The 24352-nt window shown below is 39.2% G+C and overlaps 2 protein-coding genes across 4 annotated transcripts in view; one reads left to right on the forward strand and one right to left on the reverse strand.

The window, feature by feature from the left end:
• LOC133563415 (fatty acyl-CoA hydrolase precursor, medium chain-like) overlaps nucleotides 1–7154 on the forward strand; it is a 44188-nt gene extending 37034 nt beyond the window's left edge. Inside the window, exons 13-14 of one of the 2 annotated variants that reach the window (XR_009809041.1) lie at nucleotides 1–238; nucleotides 5630–7154. Coding sequence is in view for 1 of the 2 variants with exons in the window: in XM_061917537.1 (XP_061773521.1) it covers nucleotides 1–187 (187 nt within the window). In the remaining variant the exon portion in view is untranslated. The other variant, XM_061917537.1, reaches the window with a different exon arrangement.
• fbxo31 (F-box protein 31) lies at nucleotides 261–24020 on the reverse strand. 2 transcript variants are annotated; one of them, XM_061917535.1, is made up of 10 exons: nucleotides 23549–24020; nucleotides 16724–16795; nucleotides 14510–14596; nucleotides 14183–14259; nucleotides 13867–14034; nucleotides 13678–13752; nucleotides 12641–12750; nucleotides 9104–9257; nucleotides 5618–5979; nucleotides 261–2773 (listed from the first exon to the last, which is right to left on the reverse strand). In XM_061917535.1, the coding sequence occupies exons 1-10, from the start codon at nucleotides 23943–23945 to the stop codon at nucleotides 2551–2553; spliced, it is 1725 nt and encodes a 574-aa protein (XP_061773519.1). In that variant the 5' UTR covers nucleotides 23946–24020; the 3' UTR covers nucleotides 261–2550. The 2 variants fall into 2 exon arrangements, with proteins under 2 accessions (XP_061773519.1, XP_061773520.1); XM_061917536.1 differs by lacking the exon at nucleotides 14510–14596 and having other exon boundaries at nucleotides 23549–24019.
• Nucleotides 24021–24352: the final 332 nt, after the last annotated feature.

The raw sequence follows: 24352 nt of genomic DNA on the forward strand, positions 1-24352 counted from the left end.
GTCTCCTAATGGGGATGGACTTGCTCACTGGCCAAACTATGGAGGAGAAGAACACTTCCTGGCAATAAGTGAAAAGAAGCAAGTCACTGGTCAGCACTTGAAACAGTCTCGCTTTCTCTTCATGACTCAGATCCTGCCAGAGAAACTTCGACTGCATCTGGAGAAGCTGGAGCGCAGTGAACTGTAGCAGACGGACATCATTTCAACCCGATGATCGATTGTGATGCATTTACTGGAGGTGGTTAAACTGATGAACGTAGTTAACAATAGTTAGGTAGATACTTTATTGATCCAGCAGGAAATACTCAAAAATCAATGCAATTGTATGAAAGTTTGAAACAAGATATTTTCATTGACTATAAGAGACGTGCACTTTTTACAGTTTCAAAAATGCTATCCCCAAAAAAATTAAGAATTGAACGGGTAAACTTTAATGAAATGTTTCATTTATATCATTAAATAATGTAAAAGGGGAAAAAAAAGTGAATGTCTCAAGCGGCGACAGGAGAAAAGCTATACTGCAAAATAGGAAATCTAGAAATATTAATATAAAAATACAATAACATGGCAACAGAACAAGCAAATCCATTTGAGTTGACAGAATACGTAACATTTGTTATTTTGACAAGTCAACTGGTGTCGTTCTGAAGAAGAGAAGTCGTCTAACATAGAAAGTGCCCATCGAGAAAAAATATCATTTGAGTACAAAATAAGTATCTTTTAGTTTGGGCATTAAATCTTGCTTGAATTTCACTTTTTGCAGTGTAGCTTGCACCAAAAATGGATTTTTAGAAACAAAGATGCTTATCACGGATGCTACAGATGCAGTTTTTTTTTTTTTTTTTACTCCATGGCACTTGAGGTAAAAGAGTATGGACGGTCAAATGGGACAAAATTAAATAAATCTTAAAACAATTACTTAAATGTGTCATTTATAAATCATCAAATCAATCATTTTAATCATAAATACTAGAATTGATTAAATATTGCATTTTTTCAATAAGATTTCTTATCATTTGATTTAAATTCTTAAATTTATGATTATTGAAGTTTACCAATGAAACATTTAAATTACATTTAATCATTTATTGATTTAATTATTCCTCAATTTGATTCCATGGTTTAATAATTTAATAGATTGACACATTTGTATTAAGATTACATATAATAATTTAAAAAATGGTTTCAGTAATCAATGACTGACACATAAGTAATTATTTACAGATTTTTACCCATTTGGCCCTCTATAAAACAGCAGTCGGGGAGGAATTGTATGTACGATTACAATAAAAAACACAATTACAAAGAGAAAAAAACAGATGTGAAAAGTTAATTAGTTTGCTTATTTAAAATGAGCCCTATAGTAGTACAGAATACAAAGCAACAATAAGGTTAATCATTAAAATTAGTCACGTAATGATGAATTGGAGATTTCTACATTTTGGTTCAGATGATTGGGACACAATTTGAAGATGCTCAAGTACTTTTTGGTGTGCAAATGTTAATATAGCTGCAGTCTACCACAAATATGCTGCCCAGTCTGCGCAGTGTATTTATTTACTATACTGCCTGGAAAAAGTGCACTTGTTGTAGGAAAGCTACTGGGCAACAAGTCATAACATGATACACAAACATACACTCATACAGTACTTGGTATACTTCCATATGAATTTTGATTGAAGGGGTTTTTCAAATATATAGTTAGATAGTCATGTATGGGAAAAATAGAGGAAGGTTTCTGGTGAAAGGCAAGGTATACATTTCAATAAACAGAACAAGTAATACATTTCAAACAATATGCTGCAATTTCACAAAATCCAGTGCAAGTTGTATAGCTTATGTTCTACTTTTCTAACACATCTTTCCAGTTGACATTATCAAGTAAGGTGTGGTGAGATCATGCTTCGGATTATTCCAAAATGAAAATGTTAACACTAACTCTCAATGAGCACGAAATCTGAATGTCAGCGTTTGACAAGAGTTAAAACATAGCCCTGTTACACATCTTGCTTTAATAATGAAATTATTCAGGATTAAAACAATTTTGTGGGCCAAAGAAAACTGTACCTGAGAAGCTGTCTTTTTTTTTTTCCGCAGGGATTATCTACTGTAGCAAACTAAAGTGACAAACCAAGAGCAGCATGTGTGTATAGTGGAGCATACCGGCCACTGAATTGAAATGCATTAGCTTCACACACGCGGTTCTAAAATCAGAGGCACATACAGTTTGCTCCTTAAAAAGTGGCATGAAATATCGCTCCTGTTTTTCCTGGAGGGAATAAATAAATAAATATTGTGACCCGTTGTCATGCTGCACTGGCCTTCCAAAGGGAGTGCTTGGGTCTGCGAGATAAAACTGCCTTGATTGGACAGGTAAATTAAATGTTTGACAAACATGTATAGATAAAAGCTGGAAAACGTGTCATGAGCTAATATATATTGTAACGCGGCAAGAGGAGGGGGATACAGAGGTTATTTGGGTATAATGTACTGTATATTATTATTATCATTATGCATTGCACTGCCGGAAGGGACCTAAAGCTGGGATCATCAGGATGTCCAAGACTGCATGTTGCGGAGCATGGCCTCGAATTGCTCCATGTTTTGGGCGTGTGCGTGGGCGAGGCCGTCCGTCAGGCGGCTGTAGAGACTGAAGGACTTCAACTCCAGCCAGATGAATCCGAAACGGTCCTCGTCAAACAGCACGAAGAGGCCAGGGGTGCGCTCGGGACTTGTAAAGCCATGTCCTGCAATCAGGCCTGTCCCGTAGAAGCTGATATGGATGTACAAATAAAAAATAAAAAAAAAGGTCAAAGTCTGGTCAATGTTTGAACAGATGCAGGTTTGCTTATAGTCAAGTCAAAACACCTCAATGAAGCAGAACACTGGACATGAATGGGATAATATCTAATAACAACAACCTAACAAGCAGAGATGTAGCACCACTTTCTGGGCCTCCGTACACAAAACTCCCTCTTCCCACTCTAAACCCAATGGTGCAGAAATATGGGGAAATAACTAGAAAAGTACAATTCATTCATTAACCTTATTAGAAAAAAGATCAGTTAGAATAATACATAATGTTGGATATAGACAACATACAAACTTAAAAACTTTTAGAAGCGCTGACTCTGAGCTGAGGAGGGCTTTAAAACCGAACTGGAACAGCTCAGTGATACCATTATCCTCTAAGAAGGGCAACAACTGACTGTAGACAACCTTCTCTAATATTTTGGAAATGTATGGAAAATTAGAGATAGGTCTAAGGATAGAGAGGAGAGAGGGGTCGAGGCTTGGTTTTTTAAGAAGAGGTCGTACCACTGCATGTTTAAACTCTACTGGAACTATTCCAGAAGAGAGGCTACTATTGATAATGTTAAGGACACTTGATCCAATAGTAGCAAATACCTCCTTAAACAGGCGAGGTGGGAGGGCATCTGCAGGAGAACCAGAGGGCTTCATATGACTAACTGTGTCATTTAAAAAAGAAAAGGATGGAAAAGAGAAGAGAAATGCAGAGGAACAGAAGGGTCATATGAAGGCTGGGATAAACTGGCTCTAGTTGACGCAATTTTGTCAGTGAAAAAATGGAGACCATTTTCACAGAATTCAAAAGAAGCATCAAAACCCAACAGATTTGGGAGCATCAAGGACAGTGTTAATAGTTTTGAACAGAACTCTGGGGTTGTTACAGTTAAAAGATATAATCTGAGATAGATATATATTCATCTCTGCTTTTACAGTCATCTGAAAGGAAAGAAGGCTTTTTCTAAAAATGGCAAAGGACACATGCAGCCTGTCCTTTTTCCATCTTCTCTCTGCTCTTCTGCATTCGCGCCTTAAGACCTTTAGTACATCAGTATGTGGAATTAAATTATGGAGTGAATTAAGCAAAGAAATCAAACAATGTACTAATATGATCCAATTCCAAGAAACTCTTCAAACTTAAAGTGTTTACAAAGTACAAAGAAGAAGAACCATAATAAACATTCTGAATGTATTGGTAATCTTATTTATCTCAACATATGAAATGCAACTTACTTCACTAGTTATTTTTATATTTTTTAATCATACTACATATGTAGTATATTGTGAATAAATTGAAAACAGGAAGTGAACAAAAGTGTTAGCAACTACTAAGGTAAAGGAAAAGGGGTGGGATTAAATAAGCTCTGCTTCTTTCTACTGGGACGGCGTGGCGCAGTGGGGAGAGTGGCCGAGCGCAACCCGAGGGTCACTGGTTCAAATCCCACCTAGTACCAACCTCGTCACGTCCGTTGTGTCCTGAGCAAGACACTTCACCCTTGCTCCTGATGGGTGCTGGTTGGCGCCTTGCATGGCAGCTCCCTCCATCAGTGTGTGAATGTGTGTGTGAATGGGTAAATGTGGAAGTAGTGTCAAAGCGCTTTGAGTACCTTGAAGGTAGAAAAGCGCTATACAAGTACAACCCATTTATCATTTATCATTACTCCTTTTCGAACATGTTGAAAAGAAAAATTGGAAATTGTGATGTATCATGTTGTTTGCATGTTCGAAAGAAACTCAAACTCAACTCCAGTAAACGTCCCACTTAATATGTTTACAGTACATGCACTAAAACACTAATTGCATAAAGTTAAAAATAGCTTTTTAAAACACATGCAGAAACCTTAATTAACTTTTTGACGGGGGACGGCGTGGCGAAGTTGCTAGAGTGGATGTGCCAGAAATCTGAGGGTTACTGGTTCAATCCCCACCTTCTACCATCCTAGTCACGTCTGTTGTGTCCTTGGGCAAGACACTTCACCCTTGCTCCTGATGGGACCTGGTGAGCGCCTTGCATGGCAGCTCCCGCCATCAGTGTGTGAATGTGTGTGTGAATGGGTGACTGTGGATGGTGAAATCCCTAAATTACTTGCAAGAGCTCCTTGAGAAATGTTGTTCTTAAACTGTTCGACAATTTGCTCACACATTTGTTCACAAAGTGGTGACCCTCGCCCCATCCTTGTTTGTGAATGACTGAGCATTTCTTGGAAGCTGCTTTCATACCCAATCATGGCACCCACCTTTTCTCAATTAGCCTGTTCACTTGTGAGATGTTCCAAATAGGTGTTTGATGAGCATTCCTCAACTTTCTCAGTCGTTTTTGCCACTTGTGCCAGCTTTCTTGAAACATGTTGCAGGCATCAAATTCCAAATGAGCTAACATTTGCAAGAAATAAAGTTTTAAAGTTTGAACATTAAATATCTTGTATTTGCAGGATATTCAATTGAATATAGGTTGAAAAGAATTTGCAAATCATTGTATTCTGTTTTTATTGACGATTTCCACAACGTGCAAACTTCACCGGTTTTGGGGTTTGTATATTAGATGTTACACTAATATGTTTTGTTACATATGACAAAGCTAAGACGTTAAGTTTTTTTTTAGATCCTTCAGCATATATTGATTGACGTACATTGTATTGTTTTTAGTATCTTTAGTACAAAATGTGTGAAAGTAGTCCTCGCATCCTTCAATTTTTCTGTATGCGGCACTCGCTGGAAAAAGTTTGGATGCTCATGGACTCGATTAACCACAATTTTATGTTGTTTTTTTTATGTCATTATTTCAACAATAATATTTAAAATGACTTACCATTTTCTGCAGGTGCGAGGATACACCTCATTTCGAGCCATGACTCCTAGAGGCAGAATGAAGGGCTGCGTCTCAGGAGGACCAATGTCTTCGCTTGGACCCGCCTGGCAACCGTCTGAACCAACGCCATGATTGACCTCAAGCGCCTCTGCTGAGCTAACACCGCCACATGCTCCCTCTGCTGGTACCGTCACCAGGGCGGGAGTGTCTTCTCTCGCCTCGCTCCGGACTTGTTGGTGTACCCCAAGTACGAGTCGTGACAACTCCTCTACATTGCGCTGATGTTCCAAGTCCGGGAGGACTAGAGGCTGGCTCAAATCAACATCCAAAGTCAGTTGCCCAGCAGGGACGTTGGGGTCTCCCTGTATATAAAGTGCAAAATACTGTTAGCATTACCTTTAGCATATTACAGCTCATTCTTTAATAGCAATTGTTACCTTTCACATATGAACTAATATGGTACCAGTTCCTGATACCTGGGGTACCGGTCCTCAACGGTGCCAATTTTCGGTACTTTTCTGTGTGTTCATAAATGTTATTTTTTTAATATTGAAATCTAATTATTTAATGCAATAGCTGAATATGATAACGGTGCTGGCCAGATTTGATATCTTGTTTTCATACACTTCTGAATCTCATTTGCAGGTATATTTGACTTGCAATTCCAAGATGTTCGATAGCAGTAGCGTATTCATACTTGCCAACCCTCCCGGATTTTCCGAAGACTCCCAAAATTCAGCGCCTCTCGCCAAAAACCTCCCGGGACAAATTTTCTCCCGAAAATCTCCCGAAATTCAGGCGGAGCTGGAGGCCACGCCCCCTCCAGCTCCATGAGGACCTGAGTGACGTGTCTGAGAGTGTGTCTGCCCAATGACGTTTTAACTGTAGAATGATCGAGGGCAAATTCTTGGTTTCTTATGTGGGTTTATTGTTAGGCACTTTCATTAACGTCCTCCCAGCGCAGTAACAACACACAACAACAGCAGTCACGTTTACGGCTACCACTCTAGTCTGCCGTAAACAGCATGTGACACTCTTAAACAGGACAATACTGCCATCTACTGTACATGCACCAGCACAACACCTCCAGGCAACTTCAACCCTTTACCCTCCTACATTCACATCCCATCTCCCCGGATTGTAAATAACCTAATGTAAAAAATCAAATGTATTCCTAATGTATATACTTGTTCTTATGCTATCTGAACTCACTATGTTCTCTCCTCGCTGTACATATCCTACTAATTCACAACTACACAGTTTCAATGTCCATTTCTCTGTTGATGCAATTGTTGATGACTGAAGTACTGATATCAACCAAGGCTCCTCATCCCACCCCCAGGAATTGTAAATAATTCAATGTATATACTATAATGATTAACTTGAGTGATGACAGTATTATGCTGATAGTATATATTTGTACCACGACTTAAAAAAGTTGAAAAACTTATTGCGGTGTTACCATTTAGTGGTCAATTGTACGGAATATGTACTGTACTGTGCAATCTACTAATAAAAGTTTCAATCAATCAATCAATCAATCATGCATATGTGACAATAACATCCACTTCAGAAAGTGCAGAGCACAACTGGCACACAACAGCTGTAAATAACCACGCCCCTGACCCCACCCCCGCAAGGAGGTGGGGTTGTAAGGTGTCAGGTTTCGGCCACACATCAGTTGCCTGGAGATAGCAGGAGTGGGGATGATGCCACAGTTGTAAATGTGATGATGGTGATAATGACTGGCTGGGTGGACGAATCAAGCCGTACTAATTCTGTCTCACTGCACGCTCTGACTGACACATAACAAGACTACAATGATTCTATGTCCCACTCTCCCTTGTGGAGGGGGTCCGATCCGATCCGGTGGCCATGTACTGCTTGCCTGTGTATCGGCTGGGGACATCTCTGCGCTGCTGATCCGCCTCCGCTTGGGATGGTTTCCTGCTGGCTCCGCTGTGAACGGGACTCTCGCTGCTGTGTTGGATCCGCTTTGGACTGGACTCTCGCGACTGTGTTGGATCCATTATGGATTGAACTTTCACAGTATCATGTTAGACCCGCTCGACATCCATTGCTTTCCTCCTCTCCAAGGTTCTCATAGTCATCATTGTCACCGACGTCCCACTGGGTCATCATTGTCACCGATGTCCCACTGGGTGTGAGTTTTCCTTGCCCTTATGTGGGCCTACCGAGGATGTTGTAGTGGTTTGTGCAGCCCTTTAAGACACTAGTGATTTAGGACTATATAAGTAAACATTGATTGATTGATTGATTGATGGCGACAAGCCGGAGACAGGGCAATTCAAAGGTAGCATTCCCAAACCTAGCACTACTTTTCGCTCATTGAAATTAAAGGCAAGAATGTTTATACAACAGGCACACTATGCGCAGGAAAAAAAAAAGAGTTTATCCACATCTGCGTCAAGCAACTCCAATCTAATGAAGCACCTCACATCAACACATGACGCTTGTTGCTGCTTCTAAACCCACCTCCAAGCCCAAATGCAGTCACTCTGTTAAAACAAGCAACCATCGATTTTTCCAGTCAGCAACAGTTGACCAAGGCTGACCTGAACCACATTGATTGCCAGGTACGTTGTTGGAAACTTGCCACACCACACCTATCTACTGGGTAGTCTGAGTCACTCAAAGCTGTCAATGATAAAATTCCAATACGACGAGGAAGGAGGGTTGCATCATGCCAAAACACTTTTGCGAAATTTAACTTGTAAAAATCGGCTCGTTCTTGGTGGTTAGCAATGCCACTGATGGAAGCAATCCACTGTGACTCGAAATCACTTTAAAAATGCATTCAAAAAACGCAAACAATAAAGTTAAAGTCCCCCTCTTGTCCCCACATCGTTCAAACTGATAAGCATTTTTTTTTTTTTTTTTCAAATAATCAATAACTTTAGAATTTGATGCCAGCAACACGGGACAAAGACGTTGGGAGAGGTGGCAATAAATACTGATAAAGTTGTGTTAACATGTGTTAATTTTTACCTACCTGCTACTCAGTGGCCTAGTGGTTAAAGTGTCCGCCCTGAGATCAGTAGGTTGTGAGTTCAAACTCCGGCCGAGTCATACCAAAGACTATAAAAACCCTTAGCACTCAGCATCAAGGGTTGGAATTGGGGGTTAAATCACCAGAAATGATTCCCGGGCGCGGCACCCCTGCTGCCTACTGCTTCCCTCACCTCACCTCCCAGGGTGTGAACAAAGGGATGGGCCAAATGCAGGGGACAAATTTCACCACACCTAGTGTGTGACAATCATTGGTACTTTAACTTTGACTTAATTGTAATGGTTTTTGGGGAGCTGCTACTCCCGAAAGATCACAAAGTGGATGCATGCTATGCTCGTAGAATAAAAGAGCAGAGTGAAATTAAAAAATAATCTGTTGATGAATATGGCACAAAAAAAAAAGCATTCGTCAATAGCTGTTAATGAATGAAATATAGCAGTAGACATTGGACTTACAGTGAGTTTGGTGGCTCGTGCAGAGTTCCTGTGGAAGCTGAGCATGACGATCTCCAAGCCGTGACTGCCATAGGTGCCTTTGAAGAGGCCAGGCTGAGTCAAGTCAGTCGGCATTGCAGGTGGCAAGTAGATGCGCCGGTACGTCAGGCAGTTGCTGTAAGAACAAAAAATTTGATTTTTACCATCTTTTATTAGAACTGCCTTTACATGACACCAATCTTAACCTTTTTCAGTCAAACAACAAGCCATACATCTATATTAAAAGCTAATTGTAATTTTAAAACAAAACAGACACTAAAAATAGAATGATATTTCCACAACAATTCATATATATATATATATATATATATATATATATATATACATATATACATATATATATATACATATACATACATACATATATATATATACATATACATACATACATACATACATATATATATATATACATATACATACATACATATACATATATATATATACATACATATATATATATATATATACATATACATAAGAGCTGTGGGGAAAAAATTGATTCGAATACGAATCGAATTGAATACGTTGTGCGATTCGGAATCGATTCTTATTTTTTTTAAATCGATTTTAATTTTTCTATTTTTATTTATTTATTTTTTTTATCAATCCAACAAACCACTATACAGAATTACCATAACAATTTAATCCAATTCCAAAACCAAACCTGACCCAGCAACACTCAGAACTGCAATAAACAGAGTAATTGAGAGGAGACAGACAAACCAAAAGTAGTGAAACAAAAATGAATATTATCAACAACAGTATCAAACAGTATCAACAGTATCAAGTTATAATTTCAGCATAGCAGTGATTAAAAATCCCTCATTGACATTATCATTAGACATTTATAAAAATTAAAAAAAAGAACAATAGTGTCACAGTGTCTTACACTTGCGACGCATCTCATAAGCTTGACAACACACTGTGTCCAATGTTTTCACAAAGATAAAATAAGTCATATTTTTGGTTCGTTTAATAGTTAAAACAAATTTACATTATTGCAATCAGTTGATAAAAGATTGTCCTTTATAATAATAAAAGCTTTTTTTTCTTCCTCAAATCTACTACTCATGCATGTCAGCAGACTGGGGTAGATCCTGCTGAAATCCTATGTATTCAATGAATACAGAATCGTTTTGAATCGGAAAAATATCGTTTTTGAATCGAGAATTGCGTTGAATCGAAAAAAATCGATATATTATTGAATCGCGACCCCAAGAATCGATATTGAATCGAATCGTGGGACACCCAAAGATTGGCAGCCCTAATATACAGTATATATATATATATATATATATATATATATATATATATATATATATATATATATATATATATATATAAACTAAAATCAAGTACATCAGCAGGGGGGTTAAAACTCCTTTCCTTTTTAAATATACAGACAGAGGACCAAAAAGAAAGAAAACTATTTTTTTGCTGTTTTTAGGTTTATCAAAAATCTTAGAAATTCACAAACTAACATGTATGCTAAAATAAAGCAAATGCTGCATTATTTTGAAGGCTGATGTAACAGACTGATTTCAAAATGTCAGCCATATCTGGCGACTGACAGCTAAATTACGTAAAAAAAAACAACCTTAAAGCTGTTATGTGTACTATATGGTTGCTCCATGATTTTGCAGGATTTTTTGGAGATTGTTGCGGCTGAAAAAATGCTCGATCCAACCACAGTTTTTTCAAAAAACTTGTTGGATGTTTTTCGATTGTATGTATTGTGAGTGTAAATGTTGTCTGTTTATCTGTGTTGGCCATGTGATGAGGTGGCGACTTGTGCAGGGAGTACCCCGCCTTCCGCCCGATTGTAGCTGAGATAGGCTCCAGCACCCCCCGCGACCACGAAAGGGATAAGCGTTAGAAAATGGATGGATGGATAGATGTAATTTTATTCTTACTCTAATCTAATTATATTATTTCTTGAATTCAGTAATGTTTGTCACTTTCTTTGTCAAAGTGCTGGCAACAAGCAGGTGCGCAGCTTTGTTTACACAACTGATGCAATCACACGCATGTACACGAGACAGTTTTATGGCACATCAGGTCATAAGTGCCTTTGCTGACTTAATTGCTTTCATGCAGCCTTATGCGTTCTGGCAAAATGCCTGCTTGCGTCTCCTGTCTCAGCAGGATTTAAAGTGGTCAACTTCTTGCAACGTTTGGAACTCTTAGCGCAAGCATTTTTGCCATCAAGGTAGCAACAATGTAAGACCAGGTTCTCTACCAAACTAGAGAACAGACATTAGGCACCATTTTAACTGTGATTGTTTGGCTCGACTTACTGTAGCAATGTGATGCGTTTAGTGACACTCTGGAAACACAGACTCTAAAGCTCTTACTCTGACTAGTACTGTATGCTAAAACTATACTGAGCTCTTCACAGAGACTAAATCACTGTGTCTTTAATCTTGCTAAAACCGAGACATATTTTTTGTGAAAATGTTTGCCTTTAACTGAATCATACTAAATCAGGGGTTAAGGCACCACCGTATATTTATTTACTGAATTCTTCCGACTTGCATCAAATTTCATCGTGGAGGTGTACCTAATGGTGTGGCCACTGTGTGTTTTGTATAATGCATGCATCCATCCATCCATTTCCTACCGCTTATTCCCTTTCGGGGTCGCGGGGGGCGCTGGCGCCTATCTCAGCTACAATCAATTGACCAGAAATTTTAGACTCCAAAATAAAACACACATTTGACCAGTGATTCTCAAACTATGGTAAGTTTACCACTATGCACTAGTTTACCACTAGTGGTACGCCAAATAATCACTTGATTAAAGTACAGTGTTACTGTTGTGGAGAATGCATATATTTTTAAGAGTTATTTCTTTATTCATAGTCATGTTTAAAGCAGCTAATATTTTCCCATGTGTACACTTTGTGCTTGAATCTTATGTCCGCAAGTAAACTTTTTGTCTTGCCTTGAAAGCGTTGGAATGTGTATTGGGAGTATGATGTACTCCGTTTTTAGCTTATCTGTATTAGAACAATGAGGCAGTATTCCTTTCTGGGCAGGGTGGGGCCTGTTTTCGTATTCAATAAGCTGTCTCTTCCCGTTTGATTTTTAAACCGCTTCTAGATGCTGCTATTAACGCATTGTAAGACTAGTCTCCTAAAGCTTTAGTAAAACTTGAAAATATTCCTATTCTGTCTTGATGGTCCTTCTTACTCAACATATATGTAATCCGAAATAATTTGGGATTGACCAGTGACTTTTATTCCTTGAGAGGAAGACTGGTCTGATGCAACATTGTTCAAACGTTGTGTAACGTTATGATGGCCAAAAATATTAAATATACTTGCGAAAAAAAACCTCTGCCTTGTTTTTAATGATTACCTAGGCCTACTATGTTACTCTAATGTCGGTCATTATGGTTGCACTTGGAGAGCCAAATTTTCTGAGGTGGTACTTGGTTAAAAAACTTTGGGAACCACTGCATTACATAATCTCTGATGTTGTAAAAATGGCATACTCATATTGGCTGGTGTAAATGAACTTCATCAGGATGAGCTCCTGCATGTGCTCGTGGAAGATTTCTTCTAGCGTCCGGCCCCATTCTTCCTCCAACCATGTCCTGAACTCCTACACACATACACACGGTAAATATAATATATATCACACAAAATATTTCTGTCACGATGATCGAGGTCGTAGTGAGAATAGAGGAAGTGACGGGCATCTCATAACTTATACATTTACCGTACAAACATTCATATACACATTCTGTTCATATACAAGTACATACACTCATGCACATAATCATGTTTCATCAAAAATATGTCAACATTGTTGCCCTAGGGTAAACTGGGTAACACAAGGAATATTGACAGAGCTTAAACCATTGTTACTATAACAATCTACAAGATTAATATAGGTTGTCTCTCTCTCTTCCCTTTCATCTTTCGGTATTCCTACTTCTTTTTTTTTTTTTCATTTATTTATTTATCTTTTTTATTATCTTTGTAGATATCATTGTGTATACCTATTGTTGCATTTGAACAACTTTATTCTTGATAATAGAGGTAAACTATTGGTTTTGTTCATGATCAATAGCGCTTTTTCTATTGGTATTTGTATTGCTCCAGTTTTAGTGTAAAAATGCTCATTGTCATTACTGTATTATTTATTTCACTAACTGGTTATTTGCTATCACTTTTACGAACATATTTGTACATATTGTATGTGCTGGTGTTGTTCTATTGTTGTTGTTATTGTTGTATTTGCTGTTGTTGTTTTTGTCTCTCTGTCTAATCCCCCTCTTATCCCCACAATTCCCCCCTCTGTCTTCCTTTTTTCCTCTTTCTATCCCCTCCTGCTACGGCCCGGCTGCACCAAATGATAATATAAATACATTTAATAAAGTCAAATTCAAATAAGGCAACAAGAGAAGTATCCTACACTTCTCTTTTGTAAAGTAAATCTGAACAGCCGATATGGGCATCTACATCAACTATATGATTTGCCTGAAAAGCTGGACAGGACAAAAAAAACAAAAACTGATAAACCTACCTCTTGTCTGCCTCCTGGCATGCGGTGATGATCTGTCTGATTACATTTCGTTGAGAATTCATCCTTTTTAACGGTCTAAAACATAAATATATAACACTATTAGCAAATTATCAACTTTTTACATGCACACTTCTGCATAGAATCCAAAGGGTGTGTGTGTGTGTGTGTGTGTGTGTGTGTCACACTCACCTGGATGTCTCCTTTGTGGGGGCCCTTGTGTCCATACATGCACTCCACAGTGGCCTTTTTGTTGTCCCACATGTGGATACGGAAAAGCGGTCGTCTTCTCATGGGATCTTCCACACGGGGGTCATGCGGTGGCAAATACATCCAGCCGATGATGAACAGCCCATCCACCTTTAAATAATTCACCAGCCAGACAATCAAAAATAGCTTTGTTGACAAATATATTTGACTAAATATTGCATCACGTTCAATACATGATCCCCACTTGACATTTTAGAGTGGGTGATACTCAATATTTAAGCTGTATGTTAATGCTTACCACAACATTGAGTAATCCTCCATAAGGGCCAATGTCAGGCTGCCATAGGCCCAATATATGTCTGTATGGATGAAGCACTGCAACATAAGAACACATTGCAGCATAATTTTTATTATAACCTTATCATGCTACTCAATCACATGCTTTAGTCAAAGTCCCATTTTATTGGTGGTTATCCTCCATTAGTATTCCGTTTATTAAGCATATATTTTTTCACACCAAAGCAAGCGATGCTTAATTTGTAACAGAGCGGTTTAATCCCAAATCAAACACACACACTTGGCTCCTCATGCTGTAACCACCCGTGTCTAGGCCAACTGTACATACAGTGCATGTACACGTCTTTATAGTCCATATGCTCGTAGTCCGGTAGGAGCTTCATAAAGCGCCCTGACTTCACTCGTGGGTTAACACCTGGACAGACACAACACAGGCATGTGTAGAGGATCCGGCGTGCACCGAGGAACGCTCTGATCAATGCAGCGCTCCTAATGAATGACATCATCTGCCTAAACCAGGGCTATTCAACCAGAAACCTAAGTTCAAAACTTGGAAAAACTACATTTTTGCAGTAAGTGCTCCTGTTGTATAGAAGAACTTGGACCACTGTAGACACATTGGCAAATCCTTGAATTGACATTTTAACTTTTCTAGTAAACATAGAACACCTGAGGGGTTTTTCAGGGAACCACTTTAGGTCCTCTCCTTTTCAGCAATTGCAATTAATTTTATTAATGTGACTTATGCAACTAAAGTGTTTCTGTAGCTTGCGTACTTCAGTTGCATTCAGTAGTCATTTGTTCAACTTATTTTTGTTATACTAGTGGTGTTCCTTAAGGTTCCATTTTAGGTTTCTTCTTTTTCATCATTTGGGCTATTCAATTGGCGGCTTGCGTGTTTATTTAAAAAAAACTTGTGAGAGATTCACATGTTTGCAGTAGATTCTTAAAAACACCAGAGTACTGATGATCAGTGTCAGAATGCTCCTGTAACGCTGATAAAATAAATAGACCAAAATCAAACGTCTACAGTAGCGGACGCTGCTTCTCCGGAAAATACAAAGTAAAACTGATGGAGAAGAGAGAAGTCCTGCCCCTCGGTCTTTAGCTTTCCGGAAACGCGGACCCCAAAACAACTTGGCTGAATATCGCCTTGCCTGATATTAAGATGCTTGTGCTTTCACCAGGATAGTCTTTCAACTCAAAACAGTAAATTATGAGAAAAAATGCTTTCAACATACAGCCTTGTATACGACAGATACAATATTAAAAGATGGAGAGTAGTATGAAAAGTTCATTCTTCATTACATCGTATGCCTTTACATTGAAAATGTTGAATAAATAAGGTGGCGACTTGTCCAGGGTGTACCCCGCCTTCCACCCGGTTGTAGCTGAGATAGGCGCCAGCGCCCCCCGTGACCCCAAAAGGGAATAAGCGGTAGAGAATGGGTGGATGGATGGATGGATGGATATATATATATATATATATATATATATATATACATATATATATACAAATATATATAAAAATAAATATGTATTTCTAGGTTGATTGGCAACACTAAATTGACCCTACTGTGTGAATGTGAATGTTGTCTGTCTATCTGTGTTGGCCCTGCAATGAGCTGGCGACTTGTCCAGGGTGTACGCCGCCTTCCACCCGATTGTAGCTGAGATAGGCACCAGCGCCCCTTGCGACCCCAAAGGGAATAAGCAGTAGAAAATGGATGGATGGATATATTATATTATATGATATATATATACATATATACATATATATATATATATATATAAAACATTTGAGCATTATGTGTGTTTTTTTTGTTGACATATACCACAGTACTATCGCACCAAGGCCATAGCATTGCGATAAGATCGTACCGTGAGATTTTGATATCGTTACATCCTTACTTAATACTGTACAAAAATAAAAGAGAACTAGTTACCGGTGAAATAATACGCAAGGGGAGAAATATGTACCAGCAGTGATAAGGACTCTTTTGGACATAAATAAAATAAATAAATCAGCTACTGATACGCTACCAACAATGCTTTTCTTGGGTTAGGCCGTCCGTCTGAAATAGTGTGGCGGGTACTCCTATGGGGGGCCCCTCTGACCTTAGGGAACATGCTTTTTTTTCCGTACCAGAATACGACGAAGCGTACTGTATGTAGCACTTGGCTTCACTATAACCACGGTGGGAGACGAGAAATGGCCAGTGTGTTTTTTCCTTTAATGTTAACAAGCTTACAATGTTATACAGAGGTTTATAGACAAACAATACTATTTATAGTCAAGGTGGAGAGCGGAAAGCGGGCTGCAAAATATTTTCTTCTTCCTTGGGAGGACGCAACAGAAAATAATTGAAAAGCATTGGAATAGGGGTGTATTTGGCCGACAGGGGGGTACTTTACTGACAAAAAAAGTTTAACAACATTTGGTATAGTACATTATAAACAGTCATCTTCCATGAACAAATGTATCTATCTTATCTATTATCTTAACATGGTGAAGACTTTGCTGTAAAATCCCGGCACTCACGTTTCACATAGAGGTCACGGCTAGAAACTCCTCCCGATTCCATCTTCCTCAAATCTTCCTTCATGTGGAATTCTGCAGACAAAAAGTGTCATGAAAACAGAACCAGAGAGGGGCTCACATGCACAATGTTATTGTCACAACGGACAAACGGTTACACGTGTTAAGCACTGATGTGTTGCACATTGTGGCATTGTTATTACAAGCATTTGCAAAAGCCCGATCCACCCCCGAGGCCGCAATGCACCATGATCAAGAGACATGACCCAAATATAAACTGTTGACTGTATACACACCGGAGGAATGGACAGGTGCAGCCTGTGAGATATTGTAAAGTCAGCAACAAGCGTGGTATGATACTGAGTATCACATTTAATGGTCATACACTGTAAAGGACACAAAGTACTGGCATAAACCTAATAAATTAATTATTAATCATGACAAGATATTTTGCGTAATTGTATGCTCTTAAAAGTGTGGGAAGAGTTAGGGAAAGCTATATTCTAGAGGTGTATGTGTAAACTCATTCTAGCTCAGGGGCCGCATGCAGAAAAATCTATTCCCACATGGGCCGGTTGGGCATAATAACATAAAATACAACTACGACAACTTCAGATTTTGTTCTGTTTTATTTCGGCCCAAAATAGAACAACCACATTCTGAAAATGTATATATAACAAATAATCCTCTTGACAAAACGCTTAGAGGTAGGTGAAAATTCTGAGGAAAAAAATGGTGAATCAATGAACATAGACTTAATCTCTGTGTATCTACAAAGAAATTAAACTTTACGTCACAGCGCATCTAGGATTAAACAGAATACAATTTAAAGCATTAGTAAAAACTATTATATGTATCAAATACCTCATTTGTCATTTTCACTGTTTACTTTCTTTAAATTTGCACAAAAGACATTCATTTTTACAGAACTACTGTCGTGGTCAAAAGTTTACATACACATGTGAAGAACATAATGTCATGGCCGTCTTGAGTTTCCAATGATTTGTACAACTCTTATTTTTTTGTGATAGAGTGATTGGACCACATACTTGTTGGTCACAAAAAACATTCATGAAGTGTGGTTCTTTTATGAATTTATTATGGGTCTACTGAAAATGTGACCAAATCTGCTGGGTCAAAAGTATGCATGATACAACAACACACATTATCAATTTTGATGATGTAGAAAAGTTACAATCAAATCAAATGAGTTTCATGGCATGGCCTCTTAACTTCATGTGAGTGATTATGATTGACGACACCTGTTGACTTCTCTGAGCCCATTTAAATAGGGCTCATGTGATGCAGTCATTAGACTCGGTTACAAATGCGACAATGGGAAAGTCAAAAGAACTCAGCACAGATCTGAAAAAAACTAATCATTGCCTTGAACAAGTCAGGAAAGTCACTTGGAGCCATTTCAAAGCAGCTCACGGTCTCAAGAGCAACTGTGCAGACAATTGTATTTACGTACAAGTGTATGTAAACTTTTGACCACGACTGTTTATCAATGTCCGCATTACTGAAGACGCCGCACCGATCCGCCTGTCGATCTCACGATCCACTCTTCCCTCACTCGTGAACAAGACTCCTAGGTACTTGAACTCCTCCACTTGGGGCAGGGTAGAAGAAGTGGCTGGGGAGAGGGAAGTCTGGGTTTCCCTGCTTAGGCTGTTGCCCCCGCGACCCGACCTCGGATAAGCGGAAGATGATGGATGGATGGATGGATGTTTATCAATGTGCAGTGTGTCATGCAACATTTTAAGTGGGGTTACGATGAATTGATTTACGTGGACCCCGACTTAAACAAGTTGAAAAACTTATTTGGGTGTTACCATTTAGTGGTCAATTGTACTGAACTGTGCAATCTACTAATAAAAGTTTCAATCAATCAAAAAACCAACTGTTTATTTTACTCCGGTTTGTTTTACATTGGGTTGAAGTGGAGGAGTCAAAGCCCCACTTTACCGTGTATGTCTAGTTTGGTATACTTGCTCTCTCTGGTATATACTATTTGCTTGCCTAACAGAATTGCTATTGCGACATACAGTGAACACATTAAGAACAGCAGTTTCTTTAATTCAAAAAAGCAGCTCAATTTTACACTTAGCAAACTCATCTCGCGGGCCAGATTTAACCTGTTCACAGGCCTGGTGCTAGCGGGGGTTTATAATATAGCCAGGAACAGTCAGGAGTGCATGGGATTCTGGGTATTTGTTCTGTTCTGTTTATGTTGTGTTACTGTGAGGATGTTCTCCAGAAATTTGTTTGTCATTCTTGTTTGGTGTGGGTTCACAGTGTGGCGCATATTAGTAAGAGTGGTGAAGTTGTTTATATCACAACCTTCAGTGCGACCTGTATGGCTGTTGAACAAATATGCCTTGCAGTCGTGTACGTGTGTCTGCGGAAGCCACATATAACTTGTTACTGGGCTGACAAGCAGTTTGTACATGTTGTAGAAGGCGTCAAATGCAGTGGCTTCATAGCTTGACCTTATTATTGGTATCTGGGTGACCATCAGCAGATAATTGCGAGAATAGTTGCTTTGAGAATTTGGGAACCTCCTGGAAAATTTGGGAGGGTTGGCAAGCGGCATTCATATAAAAGTCATGCACTAGCATTAAATGTTCTTATCAAGGTCCGGGCCGCGTGTCTAAGACCCCTGGTCTACACATAGCATAAAGCAAAAAAAAAAAACTCTTTATGCTGTGTTATTTCATTTTAAATTTCAAAATAGTTTTGTGGCTCCCATTGTCTTCTTTATTTTGTGAAACAGGTCAAAATGGCTCTATGGGTGGTAAAGGTTGCAGACCCCTGATATATATGAACACAAATGATTGATTGATTGATTGATTGAAACTTTTATTAGTAGACTGCACAGTACAGTACATATTCCGTACAATTGACCACTAAATCAATGGTTCTCAAATGGGGGTACGCATACCCCTGGGGGTACTTGAAGGTATGCCAAGGGGTATGTGAGATTTTTTTTTTAATATTCTAAAAATAGCAACAATTCAAAAATCCTTTATAAATATATTTATTGAATAATACTTCAACAAAATATGAATGTAAGTTCATAAACTGTGAAAAGAAACACAACAATGCAATATTCAGTTTGACAGATAGATTATTTTTGTGGACATGTTCCATAAATATTGATGTTAAAGATTTCTTTTTTTGTGAAGAAATGTTTAGAATTAAGTTTATGAATCCAGATGGATCTCTATTACAATCCCCAAAGAGGGCACTTTAGGTTGATGATTACTTCTACATGTAGAAATCTTTATTTATAATTGAATCACTTGTTTATTTTTCAACAAGTTTATTGTTATTTTTATATCTATTTTTCCAAATAGTTCAAGAAAGACCACTAAAAATTAGCAATATTTTGCACCGTTATACAATTTAATAAACAAAAACTGATGACATCGTGCTGTATTTTACTTCTTTATCTCTTTTTTCAACCAAAAATGCTTTGCTCTCATTAGGGGGTACTTGAATTAAAAAAATGTTCACAGGGGTTACATCACTGAAAAAAGTTTGAGAACCACTGCACTAAATGGTAACACCCGAATAAGTTTTTCAACTTGTTTAAGTCGGGGTCCACGTTAATTGATTCATGATCAGTTACACTTTTTAATTGGGATGTGCCGATCGATCAGTATTGGCCCATTTGTGTGAAAAAGTATTTGATCGCCGTTGCTGATTTATGCCTTTTAATAACGATCACAAAGGGGCGACCGACCACTTTTAACAGAAATTGTATATTTTTTTAGTCCTACCGGCTAATTGTGCGTCTTCGTACACAGTGTGGAGCCGCTCCCCTAATCTAATAATATTCACCTTCGTTACGGAAAATAAACTGTGTTTCTTAATATCATCAGTATCATTTTCACTTGAGGACGAGGCTAAACATGCTACACAACAAGTGCAAGCCAGTAGAAGGCCCGCTAATAGCTAAGCTAGTTTGAAACAACCCTGAAAAATAAGTGCAATATGTAAATGAAACCAAATTACAGCAGAAAGTAAGCAGCTATTAACAGGAAATTAACAAGAGTCAAGAGCGAGGATAATATAAGAACTATTCTTGGTGTGTCAGCAGGAGAGGTAAGAGGAAGGTGGATCGATCCATAAATATATGGTGTAGATACCAAAGGTAATATCAGTATATGATCGTCGCAAGAGTGATTAGATCGATATCTAATATTCTCTCAAAATCATTTTTGGTCGTTTTTGTTAATGTTTACAAATTCAAGTAATAACTCCCTGAACACAGGAGGACATTGAGGGTAAAAACCACACTTTAGTAATAAATAGTAGTTTTTAATTTTGTTTACTTATTGTGTATAATTGACTTTTTTCTGCTCAAACAATTGAATGCAATAAAAGAGAGTAAGGAGCTATTTTAATTATTGTGTTATTGTTAAAACTGTCAGTAGCACTCACCATTAATAAATGGAAACATTTGCAGTTTATACATTTGATCGATATTGGTGTCTGCCGATGTAACTCATGGTTGATCGGTATCGGTATCGGCAGAATAACACTCTGATGGGAACATACAGGAGTATTACGTCATACATTCTTTTGCTGAGAAAAAAATATTTATTTGTACATACAGTATTATTAACTGGTTAAGTTGAATGCATTCCTTATGGAACTGCAATGTTGACACTCCAAACAACTACTTGGCATTTTTGCACATTTATTATAATCAAACAAATTCTCACATTTAGAGATATAGTGGTCGACATATTTCAGTAAGGTGTTTCCCTTTTTTTTTTTTAACTGCACTGGGTTTGACACCGTGGGTGCTTCGGGCCAGAGCACCCACGTGGGATTGATGGCAACTTTCAATCTTTAAAATATTTTTTGAAAAATCAATCCTCGGAAGGCAGAGTACAGAGGAAGGCATCAAAACTATGACACCTGTGAAGGTAAAACCATTTCAGGTGACTACCTCTTGAAGCTCATTGAGAGAATGCCAAGAGTGTGCAAAGCAGTAATAATAATAATAATAATAATATTAATAATAATAATACATTTTATTTGGTATACCGCTTTTATAAATACTCAAAGACAGGATAAAAATGCAAATATAAAACAGTTCAAAGTAATAATATATCCATCCATCCATTTTCTACCGCTTATTCCCTTTTGGGGTTGCGGGGGGCGCTGGCGCCTATCTCAGCTAGAATCGGGCGGAAGACAGGGTACACCCTGGACAAGTCGCCACCACATCGCAGGGCCAACACAGATAGACAGACAACATTCACACTCACATTCAAACACTAGGGCCAATTTAGTGTTGCCAATCAACCTATCCCCAGGTGCATGTCTTTGGAAGTGGGAGGAAGCCGGAGTACCCGGAGGGAACCCTTTAAGCAAAAATATGGCAATATCGCGAAATGATCAAGTATGACACATAGAATGGACCTGCTATCCCCGTTTTAAATAAGAAAACCTCATTTCAGTAAGCCTTGAAATTAAAACTAATATCGATACTGTTGTTTATAATATTAATTTTTGTTTCACTGCTTTTGGTTTGTTCTGTCGTGTTTGTGTCTCCTTTCAATTGCTCCGTTTATTGCAGTTCTGAGAGTTGCTGGGTCAGGTTTGGTTTTGGAATTGGATTGCATTGTTAAGGTATTGTTGGATTGCTGAAAAAAAAAAAAAAAGATAAAAAAAAAAAAAGAATCGATTCTGAATCGCACAACGTGAGAATCGCGATTCGTATTCGAATCGATTTATTTCCCCACACCCGTATTAACAACCATCCATCCATCCATCGATTTTCTACCGCTTATTCCCTCTCGGGGTCGCGGGGGGCGTTGGCGCCTATCTCAGCTACAATCGGGCGGAAGGCAGGGTACACCCTGGACAAGTCGCCACCACATCGCAGGGCCAACACAGATAGCCAGACAACATTCACACTCACATTCACACACTAGGGCCAATTTTAGTGTTGCCAATCAACCTATCCCCAGGTGCATGTCTTTGGAGGTGGGAGGAAGTCGGAGTACCCTTTAAGCAAAAATATGGCAATATCGCGAAATGATCAAGTATGACACATAGAATGGACCTGCTATCCCCGTTTTAAATGTGAAGTGAATTATATTTATATAGCGCTTTTCTCAAGTGACTCAAAGCGCTTTACATAGTGAAACCCAATATCTAAGTTACATTTAAACCAGTGTGGGTGGCACTGGGAGCAGGTGGGTAAAGTGTCTTGCCCAAGGACACAACGGCAGTGACTAGGATGGCGGAAGCGGGAATCGAACCTGCAACCCTCAAGTTGCTGGCACGGCCACTCTACCAACCGAGCTATACCGCCCCTAAGAAAATCTCATTTCAGTAAGCCTTGAAATTAAAACTAATATCGATACTGTTGTTTATAATATTAATTTTTGTTTCACTACTTTTGGTTTGTTCTGTGTCGTGTTTGTGTCTCCTTTCAATTGCTCCGTTTATTGCAGTTCTGAGAGTTGCTGGGTCAGGTTTGGTTTTGGAATTGGATTGCGTTGTTATGGTATTGTTGGATTGCTAAAAAAAATAAAAAATGATTTAAAAAAAAAGAGAGAATCGATTCTGAATCGCACAACGTGAGAATCGCGATTCGTATTCGAATCGATTTATTTCCCCACACTTGTATTAACAACTGTAACATGTTAAATGCCATCAGTAGGAGTACAAGTGGCTCCATCCGGGGCCTGGCAATAACGTCAGCCGGCCTGGCTTTGCTTTGCGGCACTTATACCCGCCATATACTTCTCGCGTCTTCTTTCCGACCATAAGAAAAAAGCAGCTTGACAGTTGAGTTCCTACCTTCCACGCAGCGTCTTCTCCAGATGGTTTCAGTGTTGAGAATCTGTCTAAACGTCTTGCAGACGAGGGCGACATTCGGTAGTGCAATTCCGGGAAGCAGGGAGAATATCTCCACTAAAAGCTCCGGCGGTAATTCCGACAAAACCTGCGGGTGCGGCAGTCCCACGCCGTGTCGTCTGCCGCCAGCCCCGCTGCAGTGCACCCGACTCGGCCCCGCGGTGTTGACGCCGCTGTCTGGGGCCTCTGCGCCGGCGTCGCCTCGCCGCTGACCCACAATCCGCTCTTCTTCCTCCTCGTCCATGTCCGAATCGCTGCTTTGGTCTTGCTTGTTCTGTCGCGGTCGCCTCCGGCACCTCCGCGACTGACCCACACCGCACAGCCTGGCACAGACAGCCATCTGTGTGGTCAGCGGGCAGGCGACATTACATCACTCACGTACATCGTCTCCGCTACTGGTGGAGCAGGGCGGAAGTGCAGCCAACCCACGTGACGTTACATAGCCGGCTCTCCAAAGTGCGGTGCGGGGACTTTTTCTGGCCCGCAGCTTGGATATTATAAAACAGATGTTTCTAAACCTTGTTATAGCTACCGAACCCCGTTAGTTTCCTAGGCACATTCACTGAACCCTTCTGAGTGAAAAACAAAATCCATCCATCCATCCATCCATCATCTTCCGCTTATCCGAGGTCGGGTCGCGGGGGCAGCAGCCTAAGCAGGGAAGCCCAGACTTCCCTATCTCCAGCCACTTCGTCTAGCTCTTCCCGGGGGATCCCGAGGCGTTCCCAGGCCAGCCGGGAGACATAG

The sequence above is a fragment of the Nerophis ophidion genome, linkage group LG12 (assembly GCF_033978795.1).
Source record: "Nerophis ophidion isolate RoL-2023_Sa linkage group LG12, RoL_Noph_v1.0, whole genome shotgun sequence".
NCBI classification, from domain to species: domain Eukaryota; kingdom Metazoa; phylum Chordata; class Actinopteri; order Syngnathiformes; family Syngnathidae; genus Nerophis; species Nerophis ophidion.

Coding starts and splice junctions, on each gene's coding strand:
- fbxo31 (XM_061917535.1), bottom strand. CDS start 23,945: ATGGCTGTCTGTGCCAGGCTGTGCGGTGTGGGTCAGTCGCGGAGGTGC. Junction 16,796..23,548: donor GAGAAGACGCTGCGTGGAAG/GTAGGAACTCAA, acceptor TTTTGTCTGCAG/AATTCCACATGAAGGAAGAT. Junction 5,980..9,103: donor CACGAGCCACCAAACTCACT/GTAAGTCCAATG, acceptor CTTTATATACAG/GGAGACCCCAACGTCCCTGC.